At 45.6% G+C, this 19,935-nt stretch overlaps 2 protein-coding genes across 2 annotated transcripts in view; both read left to right on the top strand.

Annotated features, from left to right (window-relative positions):
* LOC139393229 (protein FAM3C-like) overlaps positions 1–19,935 on the top strand; it is an 823,321-nt gene that overhangs the window by 35,909 nt on the left and 767,477 nt on the right. The window lies entirely within an intron of this gene.
* Positions 1–19,935, top strand: part of LOC139393228 (staphylococcal nuclease domain-containing protein 1-like) — a 334,741-nt gene that overhangs the window by 249,316 nt on the left and 65,490 nt on the right. The window contains exon 19 of the mRNA XM_071141677.1: positions 17,985–18,111. Within this exon, the coding sequence (XP_070997778.1) occupies positions 17,985–18,111 (127 nt within the window). The remainder of the gene's footprint in view (positions 1–17,984; positions 18,112–19,935) is intronic.

Raw genomic sequence — 19,935 nt, 5'->3', positions numbered from 1 at the left:
AGCCTAGTCCAGACCAGACCAGAGTTAGGAGCAAAGAGCTGGCAGCGCTACAGGCTAGACCAGACCAGAGTTAGGAGCTGACAGCGGTACAGCCTAGACCAGACCAGAGTTAGGAGCTGACAGCGGTACAGCGTAGACCAGATCAGAGTTAGGAGCTAAGAGCTGACAGCAGTACAGCCTAGACCAGAGCAGAGTTAGGAGCTAAGAGCTGACAGCGGTACAGCCTAGACCAGAGTTAGGAGCTAAGAGCTGACAGTGGTACAGCCTAGACCAGACCAGACCAGAGCTAAGAGCTGACAGCAGTACAGCCTCGACCAGAGTTAGGAGCTAAGAGCTGACAGTGGTACAGCCTAGACTAGACCAGACCAGAGTTAGGAGCTAAGAGCTGACAGCGGTACAGCCTAGACCAGACCAGACCAGAGCTAAGAGCTGACAGCAGTACAGCCTCGACCAGAGTTAGGAGCTAAGAGCTGACAGTGGTACAGCCTAGACTAGACCAGACCAGAGTTAGGAGCTAAGAGCTGACAGCGGTACAGCCTAGACCAGACCAGAGTTAGGAGCTGACAGCGGTACAGCGTAGACCAGACCAGAGTTAGGAGCTAAGAGCTGACAGCGGTACAGCCTAGACCAGACCAGAGTTAGGAGCTAAGAGCTGACAGCGGTACAGCCTAGACCAGACCAGAGTTAGGAGCTGACAGTGGTACAGCGTAGACCAGACCAGAGTTAGGAGCTAAGAGCTGACAGCAGTACAGCCTAGTCCAGACCAGACCAGAGTTAGGAGCTAAGAGCTGGCAGCGGTACAGCCTAGTCCAGACCAGACCAGAGTTAGGAGCTAAGAGCTGACAGCGGTACAGGCTAGTCCAGACCAGACCAGAGTTAGGAGCTAAGAGCTGACAGCGGTACAGCCCAGACCAGAGTTAGGAGCTAAGAGCTGACAGCGGTACAGGCTAGAGCAGACCAGACCAGAGTTAGGAGCTAAGAGCTGACAGCGGTACAGCCTAGACCAGACCAGACCAGAGTTAGGAACTAAGAGCTGACAGCGGTACAGCCCAGACCAGATTTAGGAGCTAAGAGCTGACAGCGGTACAGCCTAGACCGGTCCAGACCAGAGTTAGAAGCTGACAGCGGTACAGCCTAGTCCAGACCAGACTAGAGTTAGGAGCTAAGAGCTGGCAGTGGTACAGCCTAGACCAGACCAGACCAGAGTTAGGAGCTAAGAGATGGCAGTGGTACAGCCTAGACCAGACCAGACCAGAGTTAGGAGCTAAGAGCTGACAGCGGTACAGCCTAGTCCAGACCAGACCAGAGTTAGAAGCTGACAGTGGTACAGCCTAGTCCAGACCAGACCAGAGTTAGGAGCTAAGAGCTGACAGTGGTACAGCCTAGTCCAGACCAGACCAGAGTTGGGAGCAAAAAGCTGACAGTGGTACAGCCTATTCCAGACCAGACCAGAGTTAGGAGCTAAGAGCTGACAGCGGTACAGCCTAGACCAGACCAGACCAGAGTTAGGAGCTAAGAGCTGACAGCGGTACAGCCTAGACCAGACCAGTGTTAGGAGCTAAGAGCTGACAGCGGTACAGCCTAGTCCAGACCAGAGTTAGGAGCTAAGAGCTGACAGCAGTACAGCCTAGACCAGACCAGAGTTAGGAGCTAAGAGCTGATAGCAGTACAGCCTAGACCAGACCAGACCAGAGTTGGGAGCTGACAGCGGTACAGCCTAGACCAGACCAGAGTTAGGAGCTGACAGCAGTACAGCCTAGACCAGAGTTAGGAGCTAAGAGCTGGCAGCGCTACAGCCTAGTCCAGACCAGACCAGTGTTAGGAGCTAAGAGCTGACAGCGGTACAGCCTAGTCCAGACCAGACCAGAGTTAGGAGCTAAGACCTGACAGCAGTACAGCCTAGACCAGACCAGACCAGAGTTAGGAGCTAAGAGCTGACAGTGGTACAGCCTCGTCCAGACCAGACCAGAGTTAGGAGCTGACAGCGGTACAGCCTAGACCAGACCAGACCAGAGTTAGGAGCTGACAGCAGTACAGCCTAGACCAGAACAGAGTTAGGAGCTAAGAGCTGACAGCGGTACAGCCTTCCAATGAGTGGTGGTTCTCCAAACCAGGTACCACTCTGTCCACATTATTCACATTCTACCTTTACACCCAGCAGCTGTTCTCCACCTAATGATGCTGGAACACCACTCAGTCACACTCCTTCCTACTATCATGCTGGTATTCAAATCTCTCTTTTGTTCTGTTGCTAAGTCTATCTTTCTCCCTCTTGTTCCTTATGCTCTGTGGTTCGGTCTCTGTGTTTTTAGTTTTTCTCATTCTCTCTCCTTATGTCTCACTCTCACCTCTCTCTAGCTCTCTCGCTCTCTTTCTCAAATGTTTCCCTCATTCAGTGAAAACCTAGGGGTTTTTAAAGGTCCCAATTAGAGGTCGACCGACTGATTTTTCAATACCGATGCCGATTATTGGAGGACCAAAAAATAAAATAAATAAAATAAATAAATATATTTGTAATAATGACAATTACAACAATACTGAATGAACACTTATTTTAACTTAATATAATACATCAATAAAATCAATTTAGCCTCAAATAAATAATGAAACATGTTCAATTTGGTTTAAATAATGCAAAAACAAAGTGTTGGAGAAGAAAGTAAAAGTGCAATATGTGCCATGTAAGAAAGCTAACGTTTCAGTTCCTTGCTCAGAACATGAGAACATATGAAAGCTGGTGGTTCCTTTTAACATGAGTCTTCAATATTCTCAGGTAAGAAGTTTTAGGTTGTAGTTATTTTAGGAATTATAGGACTATTTCTCTCTCTACCATTTGTATTTCATATAACTTTGACTACTGGATGTTCTTATAGGCACTTTAGATTTGAACAGTGTAACAGTATAGCTTCCGTCCCTCTCCTCGCCCCTACCTGGGCTCAAACCAGGAACACATCGACAACAGCCACCCTCGAAGCAGCGTTACCCACATGCAGAGCAAGGGGAACAACTACTCCAAGTCTCAGAGCGAGTGACGTTTGAAACGCTATTAGCGCGAACCCCGCTAACCCAGCTAGCCATTTCACATCGGTTACACCAGCCTAATCTCGGGAGTTGATAGGCTTGAAGTCATAAACAGCGCAATGCTTGAAGTATTGCAAAGAGCTGCTGGCAAAACGCACGAAAGTGCTGTTTGAATGAATGCTTACGAGCCTGCTGGTGCCTACCATCGCTCAGTCAGACTGCTCTATCAAATCATAGACTTAGTTATAACATAATAACACACAGAAATACGAGCCTTAGGTCATTAATATGGTCGAATCCGGAAACTATAATTTCGAAAACAAAATGTTTATTATTTCAGTGAAATACGGAACCGTTCCGTATTTTATCTAATGGATGGCATCCATAAGTCTAAATATTGCTGTTACATTGCACAACATTCAATGTTATGTCATAATTACGTAAAATTCTGGCAAATTAGTTCTCAACGAGCCAGGCGGCCCAGACTGTTGCATATACACTGACTCTGCATGCAATAAACGCAAGAGAAGTGACACAATTTCACCTGGTTAATTTTGCCTGCTAACCTGGATTTCTTTTAGATAAATATGCAGGTTTAAAAATATATACTTCTGTGTATTGATTTTAAGAAGGGCATTGATGTTTATGGTTAGGTACACGTTGGAGCAACGACAGTCCTTTTTCGTGAATGTGCACTGCATCGATTATATGCAACGCAGGACACGCTAGATAAACTAGTAATATCATCAACCATGTGTAGTTATAACTAGTGATAATTTTTTTATTTAACCTTTATTTAACCAGGTAAGCTTGTTAAGAACAATTTCTCATTTGCAACTGCGACCTGGCCAAGATAAAGCATAGCAGTTCGACACATACAGCAACACAGTTACACATGGAATAAACAGAACATACAGTCAATAATACAGTAAAAAAAAAGAAAACAAAGTCTTTATACAGTGAGTGCAAATAAGGTCAAATAAGGGAGTTAATGCAATAAATAGGCCATGGTGGCAAAGTAATTACAATATGGCAATTAAACACTGGAATGGTAGAAAAAGATGGATGTGCAAGTAGAGATACTGTGGTGCAAAAGGAGCAAAATAAATAAATACAGTATGGGAATGAGGTAGATAGATGGGCTGTATACAGTTGGGCTACGAACAGGTGCAGTGATCTGTGAGCTGCTCTGACAGATGGTTCTTAAAGCTAGTGAGGGAGATGGGAATCTCCAGCTTCAGTGATTTTTGCAGTTCGTTCCAGTCAGTGGTAGCAGAGAACTGGAAGGAAAGGCGACCAAAGGAGGAATTGGCTTTTGGGGTGACCAGTGAGATATACCTGCTGGAGCGTGTGCTACGAGTGGGTGCTGCTATGGTGACCAGCGACCTGAGATAGGGCGGGGCTTTACCTAGCAGAGACTTGTAGATAACCTGAAGCCAGTGGGTTTAGCGTTGAGTTTGAAGCGAGGTCCAGCCAACGAGAGCGTACAGGTCGCAGTGGTGGGTAGTATATGGGGCTTTGGTGACAAAACAGATGGCATTGTGATAGACTACATCCAATTTGCTGAGTAGAGTGTTGGAGGTTATTTTATAGATGACATCGCCAAAGTCAAGGATCGGTAGGATGGTCAGTTTTACGAGGGTCTGTTTGGCAGCATGAGTGAATGATGCTTTGTTGCGAAATAGGAAGCCGATTCTAGATGTAATTTTTGATTGGAGATGGTTAATGTGAGTCTGGAAGGAGAGTTTACAGTCTAACCAGACACCTAGGTATTTGTAGTTGTCCACGTTTACTAAGTCAGAACCGTCCAGAGTAGTGATGCTGGACGGGCGGGCAGGTGCGGGCAATGATCGGTTGAATAGCATGCATTTAGTTTCCCCTGCGTTTAAGAGCAGTTGGAGGCCACGGAAGGAGAGTTGTATGGCATTGAAGCTCGTCTGGAGGTTAGTTAAGTGTCCAAAGAAGGGCCAGAAGTATACAGAATGGTGTCGAATTATGATTGATTGTTTTTTATAAGATAAGTTTAATGCTAGCTAGCAGCTTACCTTGGCTTCTTACTGCATTCGCGTAACAGGCGGGCTCTTCGTGAGGCAGGTGGTTAGAGCGTTGGACTAGTTTAACCGTAAGGTTGCAAGATTGAATCCCTGAGCTGACAAGGTAAAAATCTGTCGTTTGCATTTGCCAGTATTGATATCAATAAGAGGACATTCTCTATCGATCTGTCCGAAAGGGAATGCAGGGGGCTCTAACCAGGCCTTAATGTGAAGCAGCGAACTAGGACCATCTTAGAAACAGCTCACCACTCCTGGACCGTGTTCATTAGGCACCAAATGGGGGGGAAAACGGATTGAAACAGGGAGGGTCTTCCTGGCCAATGCGAAATGCACATTTTTTGTGTTCAGTTGCGAAATGTTTGAAAATGTTTTCCATTGTGTGCTCAAATGAACACTACCCTGCTTAATGCGGACGGAAGATGGCTGGATAAAGCTCCGTGCACATAAGCATGTCCCTGTTCCCATGTGATCCTCTGTAGAGGGTGGCTCTTTGTTTCCCCCGCCTACCGCTGGCCTCTGTCTTTTGAGGACACGGTCATCCTAGAGGGGGCAGTAGTTTGTCATGGTCATGATTTTATCCTCACATCTCTAGGCCGCCCTTGTTTCACCGGGTCTATATTCTTCAGTCGTGCTGAACTACGTCTTGTTTCTCTTCAGCTGGTCTGTTAACAGCTGTGGTGACACTCCACACAAACTGCAGAGGCCACGGCTGTAGAAAGCAACAACATACTCAAGCAGGGAGAAAAGCAGACACTACAAGTTTGATTTGTTTTCTTAACTCCCCACCACCGCGCCAGATAATGCAATATTTAGAGGTCCTCGGATGAGCTTTACCGCGAAGGCATTCATTGTTGAATTTGAATGGAACTGAAGATTGGAAGGTCAGATCACCTGTCTGCTCAGCTGTAGCACGGTTTTATTCTGAGGGGTGTATTTTGGAGGGAGCAGGACCCAATCTGGCTTGCTCTTGGTCTTAGTGCTCTGGTTTCACTAGTAACCAGAAAGTCAACGCTGGTTACCTTATGTGGCAGTGAATCGCTCTTCTCTTGGCAACGTACCCACTTACACGCTTCTCCTCCTAACTACAAGTACAGGTGAACCCTTCCAATGCGGCACGGCATATTGGGTGAAAATCCACATTAGCCTCACTCGACGAGGCCTCAATGGGAGTGTAGAGCGCAGGAGAAAAGTCACAGATGCTTTGTCTCTTCTGGGCTTTCAAATGACAGAAACTGTAATTTGGTGGAGAGGGCCCCCTCTCCGACTGCCAGGAGGGGGAGAGAAAAATTGAGAGAGGAAGAGAGTGCTGTGCGATGCGACTCTGAAACGCTCTTCCACAGGCAGAGTGGGCATTAGTGAGGCTCTGCCATCATTTGTTTGTTATGGCGGCACGGTCGACACTTTCTCCCAACTGGTGCCCAAAAGAGGAGTAAATTGCTCCCCATAAAGCCATTTTATCTCTCCCCCTGCATCTCCAGTACCTCCTTTGTCTGTGTTGGGGTAGGGTGTGTGTGTGTGTGTGTGTGTGTGTGTGTGTGTGTGTGTGTGTGTGTGTGTGTGTGTGTGTGATCAGCAGTGTTGTTCCCGTTCCCACCTGGAAGTTCTTTAACACAAGCCGCCGTCCCCCCCAGAGGATGAAGCCTGTCCAAACCTCATGCATATTTAACAGGCCAAACTAGCAGGTAGAGTTAGCACTGTGTGCCTCAGCCCGGTGTCATCATTCAGACTGCCCGTGCACACACACATTCACACACACCGTATGCACACATCAGAAGTGGCAGCGTTACAACTGCTAATATAAGCTAGTTCAGACACCAGTGCCTATATAGCAGATCTGATAAAGACGCCGGGAACAACATGTACTAAATGGAAATGAGAGTCTTCTGAGACCTCCCAGAATAAGTGTTGTTTTTAGGTTAGTTACACATTTCCCTGGGTGTGCTCCTTTCTAGATGCCACTGTGTGCATCTCATACATTTGAATATTGAGCTGATTACAGCTGGTGAAATGTTGCCTCTTTCTGCGCTTCTCCTGTTCTTGGTTTTCTGTTCCCCATTTTCTCTCTTTGGGTGTCCTGAATTAGAGTTTCTGCATCATTTGGAAAATGCTTAACAGTGATTTTGTTTAATTTCTTCATTTGGGAAGGGAATTGGAATTATCCCAGCTTTTTAGTAACCATTTAGCAGTGATTCTTTAATCTGTTCTCTGGTCTTCTGTTTCATTCTGGATGGGATGATTTCCGTTGTTGATGGTAATGATTTGGTCAAATAGGATTCCGCGTGGCCTTCGGTCGAGTGCAGAGGACAACATGATCCAGTGTTTTCATTGCTTTTTGTTTTCTTTCTTCTAGTACGCCTCATTCGCCACACCACAGCCAAATGCCATTTTAATCAACCCCAACTAAAATCATTTTCTCTTCTCTAAAGCCTAATCGCTTTCTCCGTTCCACGCGGGGCATTTACAATGTAATTACATATGATTTACCAACAGCTGCAGCCATAATGGTGCATCAACAAATTACAGAACAGAGTGAGAGAAAAGAGAGGGAAGGAGGAGAAAAGAGATCTGGAACAGTCTTCACTTTATGTGGATCAGTGCTTTTGCTCACTAGCAAATACACAAAGCGAGGCCTGTCACACTGGAGACCCATTAGCCTCTTACACTGAGACTGCAAATTCATAGATTTGTCTGTTTTTTCTTTTCTTCAAACCAACGTGGAATTGGGAACTGGGACTCTCCTTACTACATACGTCTCCTGGTATTTCTCCTAGCCTGATTTGGATTTGCCAGAGATGCATGTTGCAGATCTCTCTGGGTTGCTGAAGGCAGGAAACCAACCGTAGGCGTCGGTTCACTGGACACTCACAGGGTTTATCTTTACATTTCTCGGCAGTGTATGCAAACAGACAGAGGGAGATGTAGGCTGTTTTATGTTTTTTACACATCGGTTGGGTTGGAATGATGTTCTTTCAAGCTGAAAAAGGATCACTTTGCCTGTTTGTTTACCTGTGTGTGTGGGGGGGGGGGGGTGCATCTATGCTTGCCAGAGTGCTAATGTATGTGTCTTCATTCCTCTCTCTCTCTCTCTCTCTGTGTCTGCTTGCTGGAGAGTGCTAGTGTATTTGTCTTTGTTCCTCTCACTCTGTGTGTGTGTGTGTGTGTGTGTGTGTGTGTGTGTGTGTGTGTGTGTGTGTGTGAGCGCTTGCCCATTCCCTTGTGTGTGCATTACCGCCCAAGCCTACACCTGGAAGGGAATCTGCATGCATAGATGTGTGTAATAAAGCAGTGCCCTCCACTACAGGTCACCCTGGGCCAAGATGCCTGCACAGCAAATGACCAGCCATAAACTGACTGGCAGTAGGTAGGGAGATTCTAATGCTGCAGAACCCCAGCGCTGCATGCTGAATCTAATACCAAGTGTCATCGTTCTCTCTCACCTGGCCCTGTGGTGTGTGTGTGTTTATATAATGGATAGCAAAACCACAGAGAAATATGTAGTAGTTAAGAGGCTTAAGTTCACCACTAAATCAGGATGGCACTTGAAATGAAGAAGGATTGACGTGTGTGTGTGGGTGGTGGTGGTGGTGGGGGGGGGGGGGGGTGTTTGCTATGCTATGTATGTAAGTCCTCTCTGTGAACAGCCTACAACCATCACCAAGAAACATAACCATCTCATTGGTCAATATCAACATGACTGCAGGTTCACTGTAACAGACACGGTCCCTGTTCCTTCTCCCTAACCAACGTATTTTTCCTCCACATCCATTAGATGTACAGTGTCTGACTCAATCTCACCTGACTGTAATTAGAGGGAATCTAAGGCTTCTACCAAGTAGTGAAATTACACTGTGAAATCAGTGATCCATAGAGATGACTGCTTCCCATATGTTACCCTATTCCCTATATAGTGCACTACTTTTAACCAGGGCCGATAGGGCACTACATAGGGAATATGGTGCCATTTGGGATGCTGTCGGCTGTGTACTGATCTACTGTTCCTTATGTAACCTCCGCTATATGACCTCATGGATGGCTTTAAACCCCACTGGTGTTATATGAGGACACTGGCCTGGAGGATGGATCTCATAGGAGAACATGTAAGGTAGGGTTAACATTGGTGTTTCATAAGCACACCGGCCACTCTTGGGTTTGTGTGCTTGCCCTGATTTTCATAGGATAGGATGTAGCATAGCCTACAGTGCCTTCGGAAATTATTCAGACCCCTTCCATTTTCCACGTTACGTTACAGCCTTATTCTAAAATGGATTGAATTAATTTGTTTCCTCATCAATCTACACATAATACCCAAGTGAAAACAGGTTTAGACCTGTTATGGCTAGACGTTCCGCTAGCGGAACCCCTCGACAACATCCGGTGAAATGGCAGAGCGCCAAATTCAAATTAAATTACTAGAAATATTAAACTTCCATGAAATCACACATGCAATACACCAAATTAAAGCTACACTTGTTGTTAATCCAGCTTTTGAAGATATTCTTCTGTTGGCACTCCAATATGTCCCATAAACATCACAAATGGTCCTTTTGTTCGATTAATTCCGTCGTTATATCTCCAAAATGTCAATTTATTTGGCGCGTTTGATCCAGAAAAACACCGGTTCCAACTCGCGCAACATGACTACAAAATATCTAATAAGTTATCTGTAATCTTTGTCCAAACATTTCAAACAACTTTCCTAATACAACTTTAGGTATTTTTTTACGTAAATAATCGCTAAAATTTAAGACGGGATAAACTGCGTTCAATAGCGGATATAAAAACAAAGTGGAGCGAGCTTTCAGGTCACGCGCCTCTAACAAACAGTACACTTCACTCGACCCTCGTTCTGAACTTCTTCATTTCTCAAAGGAAAAATATCAACCAATTTTTAAGACTTTTGACATCCAGTGGAAGCAATAGGAACTGCAAGCTAGTGCCACAGAAATCTAGATCCCTATAGAAAACCTATTGAAAAGAGAGTGACCTCAATTTTTTTTTCCTGGATGGATTTTTTTTTCTGGTTTTCACCTGCCATATCAGTTCTGTTATACTCACAGACATTATTCAAACAGTTTTAGAAATGTTAGTGTTTTCTATCTAAATCCACCAATTACATGCATATCCTAGCTTCTGGGCCTGAGTAGTAGGCAGTTTTCTTTAGGCACACTTTTTATCCAGATGTGAAAATACTGCCACCTAGCCCGAAAAGGTTTAACAAAAAAACATACAGTTGAAGTCGGAAGCTTACTTAGCTTAGCCAAATACATTTAAACTCAGTTTTTCACAATTCATGACATTTAATCCAAGTAAAAATTACCTGTCTTAGGTCAGTTAGGATCAACACTTTATTTTAAGAATGTGAAATGTCAGAAAAATAGTCGCGAGTGATTTATTTCAGCTTTTATTTATTTCATCACATTCCCAGTGGGTCAGAAGTTTACATACACTCAATTAGTATTTGGTGGCATTGCCTTCAAATTGTTTAATTTGGGTCTAACGCTTCAGGTAGCCTTCCACAAGCTTTCCACAATAAGTTGGGTAAATTTTGGCCCATTCCTCCTGATAGACCTGGTGTAACTGAGTCAGGTTTGTAGGCCTCCTGGCTCGCACACGCCTTTTCAGTTCTGCCCACAAATTTTCTTTGGGATTGAGGTCAGGGCAATACCTTGACTTTGTTGTCCTTAAGCCATTTTGCCACAACTTTGGAAGTATGCCTGGGGTCATTGTTCATTTGGAAGACCCATTTGCCAAGCTTTAACTTCCTGACTGATGTCTTGAGATGTTGCTTCAATATATCCACATCATTTTCCTTCCTGGTGATGCCATCTATTTTGTGAAGTGCACCAGTCCCTCCTGCAGCAAATCACCCCCACAACATGATGCTGCCATCCCCGTGCTTCACGGTTGGAATGGTGTTCTTCGGCTTGCAAGCATCCCCTTTTTTCCTCCAAACATAAAGATGGTCATTATGGCCAAACAGTTTTATTTTGTTTATCGGACCAGAGGACATTTCTCCAGAAAGAACCATCTTTGTCCCCATGTGCAGTTGCAAACCGTAGTCTGGCTTTTTTATGGCGGTTTTGGAGCAGTGGCTTCTTCCTTGCTGAGCTGCCTTTCAGGTTATGTCGATATAGGACTCGTTTTACTGTGGATATAGATACTTTTGTACCTGTTTCCTCCAGCATCTTCACAAGGTCCTTTGCTGTTGTTCTGGGATTGATTTGCCCTTTTCGCTCCAAAGTGCGTTCAACTCTAGGAGACAGAACGCGTCTCCTTCCTGAGCGGTATGATGGCTGTGTGGTCCCATGGTGTTTATACTTAGATACTATTGTTTGTACAGATGAACGTGGTACCTTCAGGCGTTTGGAAATTTCTCCCAAGGATGAACCAGACTTGTGGAGGTCTACAATTTTTTATCTGGGGTCTTGGCTGATTTCTTTTGATTTTCCCATGATGTCAAGCAAAGAGGCACTGAGTTTGAAGGTAGGCCTTGAAATACATCCACAGGTACACCTCCAATTGACTCAACGATGTCAATTAGCCTATCAGAAGCTTCTAATGCCATGACATCATTTTCTGGAATTTTCCAAGATGTTTAAAGGCACAGTCAATTTGGTGTGTGAAAACTTCTGACCCACTGGAATTGTGATACAGTGAAATAATCTGTCTGTAAACAATTGTTGGGAAAATTACTTGTCATGCACAAAGTAGATGTCCTAACCGACTTGCCAACTTGTTAACTTCTTGCTCCTACTTGAGACGCAGATGTCTCAAGTAGACACCTGGAAATGCAAATGCGCTACGCTAAATGCTAAATGTACTCGTTAAAACTCAAACGTTCATCAAAATTCACATGCAGGGTATTGAATTAAAGCTACACTCGTTGTGAACCTAGCCAACAAGTCAGATTTTTAAAATGCTTTTCGGCGAAAGCATGAGAAGCTATTATCTGATAGCATGCAATACCCCAAAATGCCTGAATGCGATGTAAACAAAGATTTAGCTTAGCCGGCGCTACACAAAACGCAGAAATAAAATATAAAACATTCATTACCTTTGACGAGCTTCTTTCTTGGCACTCCTATATGCCCCATAAACATCACTATTGGGTCTTTTTTTCGTTTAAATCGGTCCATATATACCCAAAATAGCTTTCTATGGAAGCTGTGTCATTCAGAAAAAAACATTGTTTTTAAACGCTGCGTCATTTTTTTAAATTAAAAAAGTCGACGATAAACTTTCACAAAACACTTCGAAATACTTTTGTAATCCAACTTTAGGTATTAGTAAACGTTTATAATCTATCAAAATGATTACAGGGCGATGTATATTCAATAGCTCCTCGTCTTCAAATCAATGGCTGCCAATGTGCACATTCAAAACATCCTGGTGGAGACCGGAAGAAATTGAATCCAGTTAGTTGGATTTACCAAGAAAAAAGTCCCTGGAAAATGACGACAATGGCGACATCGTGTGGAATCTGTAGGAATTGCATGCAGGTCGATAACAACCCATGAAAGTGACACATGGAAATAATTTTTAGCTTTCAGAGAGCAGTTTTTCTTGCGCTTTTCGATGAAACACACGATCTGTTATAGTCACAGCCGTGATTTAACCAGTTTTAGAAACTTCAGAGTGTTTTCTATCCACACATACTAATCATATGCATATACTATATTCCTGGCATGAGTAGCAGGACGCTGAATGACTCCAACCTAAGTGTATGTAAACTTCTGACTTCATCTGTACCTTATTTACATAAGTATTCAGACCCTTTGCTATGAGACTCGAATTTGAGCTCCTGTGCATCCTGTTTCCATTGATCATCCTTTAGATGTTTTTACAACTTGGTTGGAGTCCACTTGTGGTAAACTCTATTGATTGGACATGATTTGGAAAGGCACACACCTGTCTATATAAGGTCCGACAGTTGGCAGTGCATGTTAGAGCAAAAACCAAGCCATGGGGTGGAAGGGATTGTCTGTAGAGCTCCAAGGCAGGATTGTGTTGAGGCACAGATCTGGAGAGGGTACCAAAAAATGTCTGAAACATACAAGGTCACCAAGAACCAAGACTCCATCCATTCTTAAATGGAAGAAGTTTGGAACCTCCAAAACTGAGCAATTGGGGCAGAAGGGCCTGGTCAGGGTGGTGACCAAGAACCCGATGGTCAATCTGACAGAGCTCCAGAGTTTCTCTGTGGAGATGGGAGAACCTTCCAGAAGGACAACAATCTCTGCAGCACTCCACCAATCAGGCCTTTATGATAGAGTGGCCAGACGGAAGCCACTTCTCAGTAAAAGGCACATGACAGCCTGCTTGGAGTTTGCCAGAAGACACCTAAAGACTCTCAGGCCATGAGAAACAAGATTCTCTGGTCTGATAAAACCAAGATTGAACTCCTTTGGCCTGAATGCCAAGCATCACATCTGGTGGAAACCTGGCACCATCCCTACGGTGAAACATGGTGGTGGCAGTGTCAAGCCTTGAATGTTTTTCAGCGGCAGGGACTGAGAGACTAGTCAGGATCGAGGAAAAGATGAACAAAGCAAAGTACAGAGAGATCCTTGATGAAAACATGCTCCAGAGCACTCAGGACATCATACAAAGGTTCTCCTTCCAACAGGACAACGACCATAAGCACACAGTCAAGAAAATGTAGGAGTGGCTTCGGGACAAGAATGAATGTCCGTGAGTGGCCCAGCCAGAGCCTGGACTTGAACCCGATCGAACATCTCTGGATAGACCTGAAAATAGCTGTGCTGCGACGCTCCCCATCCAACCTGACAGAGTTTTAGAATATCTGCAGAGAAGAATGGGAGAAACTCCCCAAGTACAGCTGTGCCAAGCTTGTAACATCAAACCCAATAAGACTCTATGCTGTAATCGTTGCCAAATGTGCTTCAACAAAGTCCTGAGTAAAGGGTCTGAATACTTATGTAAATGTCATATTTTAGTTATTTTTATTGCATACATTTACATAAATGTCTGTAAACCTGTTTTTGCTTTGTCATTCATTATGCTGTATTGTGTCTGGATGCTTTTCGAAGGCACTGTATGTGTACATTTTGGTTATTGTTGCATACTACAGAGATTACAGCTCTGTCTGGAGTTATTCTGTTTGGGGTGTGTGCACGCATGTGCTCTCCAACATGTTTTTTGTGTGTTAGTCTACGAGTGTGTACTCAGTCTCATTGTGTGTTTTGGCTGTGTGTACATTGTGGTTCTTGAACGGTACAAAGTGGGTTATCATCACAGAATTTCAGGCCTTAATTCTTATGGCATAGAGTACATACAGCGATATCATCATGTGTTCTGTACCCTACCTCCTTCCTGTACCTTCCCCTCCACAGTAATGCCAGGTCTCTGCTACATCATGTGTTCTGTACCCTACCTCCTTCCTGTACCTTCCCCTCCACAGTAATGCCAGGTCTCTGCTACATCATGTGTTCTGTACCCTACCTCCTTCCTGTACCTTCCCCTCCACAGTAATGCCAGGTATCTGCTACTTCATGTGTTCTGTACCCTACCTCCTTCCTGTACCTTCCCCTCCACAGTAATGCCAGGCCTCTGCTACATCATGTGTTCTGTACCCTACCTCCTTCCTGTTCCTTCCCCTCCACAGTAATGCCAGGTCTCTGCTACATCATGTGTTCTGTACCCTACCTCCTTCCTGTACCTTCCCCTCCACAGTAATGCCAGGTCACTGCTACATCATGTGTTCTGTACCCTACCTCCTTCCTGTACCTTCCCCTCCACAGTAATGCCAGGCCTCTGCTACATCATGTGTTCTGTACCCTACCTCCTTCCTGTACCTTCCCCTCCACAGTAATACCAGGTCTCTGCTACATCATGTGTTCTGTACCCTACCTCCTTCCGGTACCATCCCCTCCACAGTAATGCCAGGTATCTGCTACATCATGTGTTGTGTACCCTACCTCCTTCCTGTACCTTCCCCTCCACAGTAATGCCAGGCCTCTGCTACATCATGTGTTCTGTACCCTACCTCCTTCCTGTACCTTCCCCTCCATAGTAATGCCAGGCCACTGCTACATCATGTGTTCTGTACCCTACCTCCTTCCTGTACCTTCCCCTCCACAGTAATGCCAGGCCTCTGCTACATCATGTGTTCTGTACCCTACCTCCTTCCTGTACCTTCCCCTCCACAGTAATGCCAGGCCACTGGTATTAATTAGGTTAAATGAAGTGTTTTCATTAAAGCTTTATATAGCGATTGGAGAGGACTCCCTCTTAGCTTATTTATTATTTAATCAAATCTCTCTGGGCCCAAAGTGGAGCATGCCTCGCGACCCAGGCAAAGACGCACGCACACACACACACCATTACTACTACCACTCCTGGCTGGGGAAGCAGGAAGACGCTCTCTCTCAAACTTTTTTAATTAGATGAATAAATCTTCCGCCGGCAGCCGGAGCGCTGCACAGCCGCAACTATGCGGCCGTCACAAGCTGTACCTCTGGGATAGATGGCAGGGTTGGGGGGTAGGGTTGTTGATCTGAGCTGTACCTCTAGGATAGATGGGAGGGTTGGGGGGGTAGGGTTTTTGATCTGAACTGTACCTCTGGGATAGATGGGAGGGTTGGGGGGGTAGGGTTGTTGATCTGAGCTGTATCTCTGGGATAGATGGGAGGGTTGGGGGGGGTAGGGTTTTGATCTGAGCTGCACCTCTGGGATAGATGGGAGAGTTGTTGATCTGACGTGTTTCCTTAAATCTGCTGCTCCTACAAAACACTGAGGATGCCTCTCTCAAGCGTGTGTTTGTGTGTGTATGTCTGTGCGCTCCTCGCTCCCCTCAAACAGCAGTCATTAGCCATCAGGGTGCCAGTGGATGGGCAGTGAGGAGTGTGGACGCCACGTTCCTCTCCCCAAACCCCCCCCCCCCCCCCCCCGCAAGCCTCCCACTCTCCAACATGACACACACACTGGCCCACTCTCTGAACTTTTAATACACAAACACAGGCCCCCAATAACACCTCCCAGTGGTGTGTGTGTGAGATGTGGCTTGTTCGTTCGTTTAATGTGGCTTTGCCTTTGAGGTGTTTGTTTGATCACAACACACATTAAGCTCCCCCCCCCCACACACACACACACACACATCTCCCTCCAATACACACACACACATCTCCCTCCAATACACACACACACACACACACACACACACACACACATCTCCCTCCAATACACACACACACACATCTCCCTCCAATACACACAAACACACACACACACACACACACACACATCTCCCTCCAATACACACACACACACACACACCTCCCTCCAATACACACACACACACACACACCTCCCTCCAATACACACACACACACACACACCTCCCTCCAATACACACACACACACACACCTCCCTCCAATACACACACACACACACACACACACACACCTCCCTCCAATACACACACACACACCTCCATCCAATACACACACACATCTCCCTCCAATACACACACACATCTCCCTCCAATACACACACACACACCTCCCTCCAATACACACACACACACACACCTCCCTCCAATACACACACACACACACACCTCCCTCCAATACACACACACACACATCTCCCTCCAATACACACACACACCTCCCTCCAATACACACACACACACACCTCCCTCCAATACACACACACACACACACCTCCCTCCAATACACACACACACACACACCTCCCTCCAATACACACACACACACACACCTCCCTCCAATACACACACACCTCCCCCGTTCAGTAGCGTTGGTAATGCAGTGGAGGAGCCCATCCATGTCACATTTCCGTAATGCTTTAAGCTCACGGGCCATAGATTACACTGATTGCACAGATTACACAGATTGCACTGATCTGTGTGTGTATGTCATATATGTGGTGCCATTGTGTGTGAACGTCTGTATGTTTGTGGCGGACACCATCACCTCCTCCGGGGGCACATGCTGAAACATCACCTCTTATCAACCTGGCTCACATCAAAGGGAAACGACCACGTTTCATTACATGTTCATTACTAGCAATTAGTGTTGCTTTTCTCTGCCATCTTTGAAATAATTACTTTTTTTCATCAATCGTTGAGAATGTTTCCATGTCCAGCCTCCCCACACACACACACACACACACACACACACACACACACTTGCTGTGCAGACGAAGGGGCATTCTTTTTTTATTGAGTCAGTGTATAGCCCTGGTTGTTACATTGCCCAAGGCCCAAGGGGAAATCAATGGGAATAGGTTGTCAACAAATCACCATGTAATTTCAACATCGGGCACTTTGCTAAACTAGCTGGAGTAAGCGATCTGCACTCTCTTCACACTCTCTCTCACACACTTACGCACACACATCCCATACTTCTTCACACACACTCCGAGCCATCAGCCGTGACAGCTAGCCATTTGTTACTGCTGAGCGCAAATCACTGGACTAGTGATTGCAGTCTGAATCCACGCAGCCTGACGCTCTTATCATCCTCTTCAAAACATGGATATTATCCACCGCCACATTTTCTGGCATCTCCACCTAATAGTTCTCCCATACAGGATAATGGGTTGGTGACTGGTAGACACGTCACAGAGCTCAGTCTTTTTACTCATGCTGTTTTGGTTATGACTGTCTCCACTGATGGTAAGGCTAGTAGAAATAGGATTATTTAGTATTTGTGACATGGTGCTAATGCGGTGATAATTACTACAGGAAACGGAGGTGACCAATTTCCCCATGGTGGCTACTGCGATCGGGCGTCCATTTTGGGGCAGAGCGCTGTATGGCTCAACAGTGATACATGGGATATGAGCCAAATACTAACGCCTTTGGCATCTAGTCAAAGGGGGCCTGTTTGTAGACATTGAAAATGTCTCTCCCCGCCCCTCAGGCACCCAGCTGGAGAACCTGATGGAGACCATGAGGGCAGAGATCGCCGCCCAGCCCCCAGTGGAGGGCTCGTACGCTGCCCGCCGAGGGGACTACTGCATTGCCAATTTCTCCGCGGATGGAGAGTGGTACGTGTTTTATCTTTCTGTCACATGGTGCTGCAATGTCTCCATTTTAATGTGTAGTAAAATACCTGACCCTATGTTGAGGTCTTGGAACTGATCTTTCTGTTAAAGAGAGAGCTATTGGTCCTACAATCCATCCCCTTTCCTTATGACTAGTGCCCAATCCATCCCCTTTCCTTATGACTAGTGCCCGATCCATCCCCTTTCCTTATGACTAGTGCCCAATCCATCCCCTTTCCTTATGACTAGTGCCCAATCCATCCCCTTTCCTTATGACTAGTGCCCAATCCATCCCTTTTCCTTATGACTAGTGCCCAATCAATCCCTTTTCCTTATGACTAGTGCCCAATCCATCCCTTTTCCTTATGACTAGTGCCCAATCAATCCCTTTTCCTTATGACTAGTGCCCAATCAATTTCTTTTCCTTATGACTAGTGCCCAATCAATCCCTTTTCCTTATGACTAGTGCCCAATCAATCCCTTTTCCTTATGACTAGTGCCCAATCAATCCCTTTTCCTTATGACTAGTGCCCAATCAATCCCTTTTCCTTATGACTAGTGCCCAATCAATCCCTTTTCCTTATGACTAGTGCCCAATCAATCCCTTTTCCTTATGACTAGTGCCCAATCCATCCCTTTTCCTTATGACTAGTGCCCAAGTCGGGGCTAATAGTTGGCGTTTGGGTGCAGCCAAAATGTACATTAGAGGAACGTATTAGAGCAACGGATAAGCTCCGCCCTTAACCTGGATGTGAGTCACCCACACCCTTTCTCATTGGCTTTTTGCCTGGATCTATTCTTATAGGCCAGGTATCAACTTTCCAAAATACAAAGCGTCCTACCTATTTATCTACCCTTTGTTCATACTGTTTCTGGTTTTAAATCTGCCCAGCCATAAAAGGGACATCACAAAGTCATGGCTCCTGAACGGCCCTGGTTTTTAAGAGGGCCCCTTTTAGAACAGAGCTTTGTAGAGGTGTTGAGCCCTCGTCAACTCAGCCGGTACACCGGATGTTGCCGGTGAAGTTTACAGATGGTGGCGGGGACAGATGGTAGTCGCGGAGGCGAAGTGCGTCGGGTGGGCGCAACCGGGTGTCTGCTATGACTTTGGGCCCCATCAAGGAGGTGACCGAGAGAGAGAGACGGTGGGAAGGAGAGGGAGAGAAGGGAAATGCCAAACTGATATTAAAAATAGAGACTCGCCCCTCCCTAGCCAGGTGGACAGCTCATCATCTCCCTCCCCCTCTCCCCTCACTCAACTTCTGGGAACAAAAACTTTTACGTTTTCGCATCCGCCAGCGATAGTTGAGGAGAGCTTTCAAAAGAGCCATCTGTGAGATGCAGTGGCTGGGACTTATTATTATTTTTATCTTCTTGTTCACTCGTACTCCCTTTGGCTGTTTTGTATGGAGAGCCCCAGCCTATTGTTACTCCTGTTTTGTATGGAGAGCCCCAGCCTATTGTTACTCCTGTTTTGTATGGATAACACCAGCCTAGTGTTACTCCTGTTGTGTATGGAGAACACCAGCCTATTGTTACTCCTGTTGTGTATGGAGAACACCAGCCTATTGTTACTCCTGTTTTGTATGGAGAGCACCAGCATATTGTTACTCCTGTTTTGTATGGAGAGCCCCAGCCTATTGTTACTCCTGTTTTGTATGGAGAGCCCCATCCTATTGTTACTCCTGTTTTGTATGGAGAGCCCCAGCCAATTGTTACTCCTGTTTTGTATGGAGAGCCCCGGCCTATTGTTACTCCTGTTTTGTATGGAGAGCACCAGCCTAATGTTACTCCTGTTTTGTATGGAGAGCCCCAGCCTATTGTTAC

This window comes from Oncorhynchus clarkii, chromosome 33 (genome assembly GCF_045791955.1).
Source record: "Oncorhynchus clarkii lewisi isolate Uvic-CL-2024 chromosome 33, UVic_Ocla_1.0, whole genome shotgun sequence".
Taxonomy (NCBI): domain Eukaryota; kingdom Metazoa; phylum Chordata; class Actinopteri; order Salmoniformes; family Salmonidae; genus Oncorhynchus; species Oncorhynchus clarkii.
This window is presented reverse-complemented; position numbering and strand designations above follow the sequence as displayed.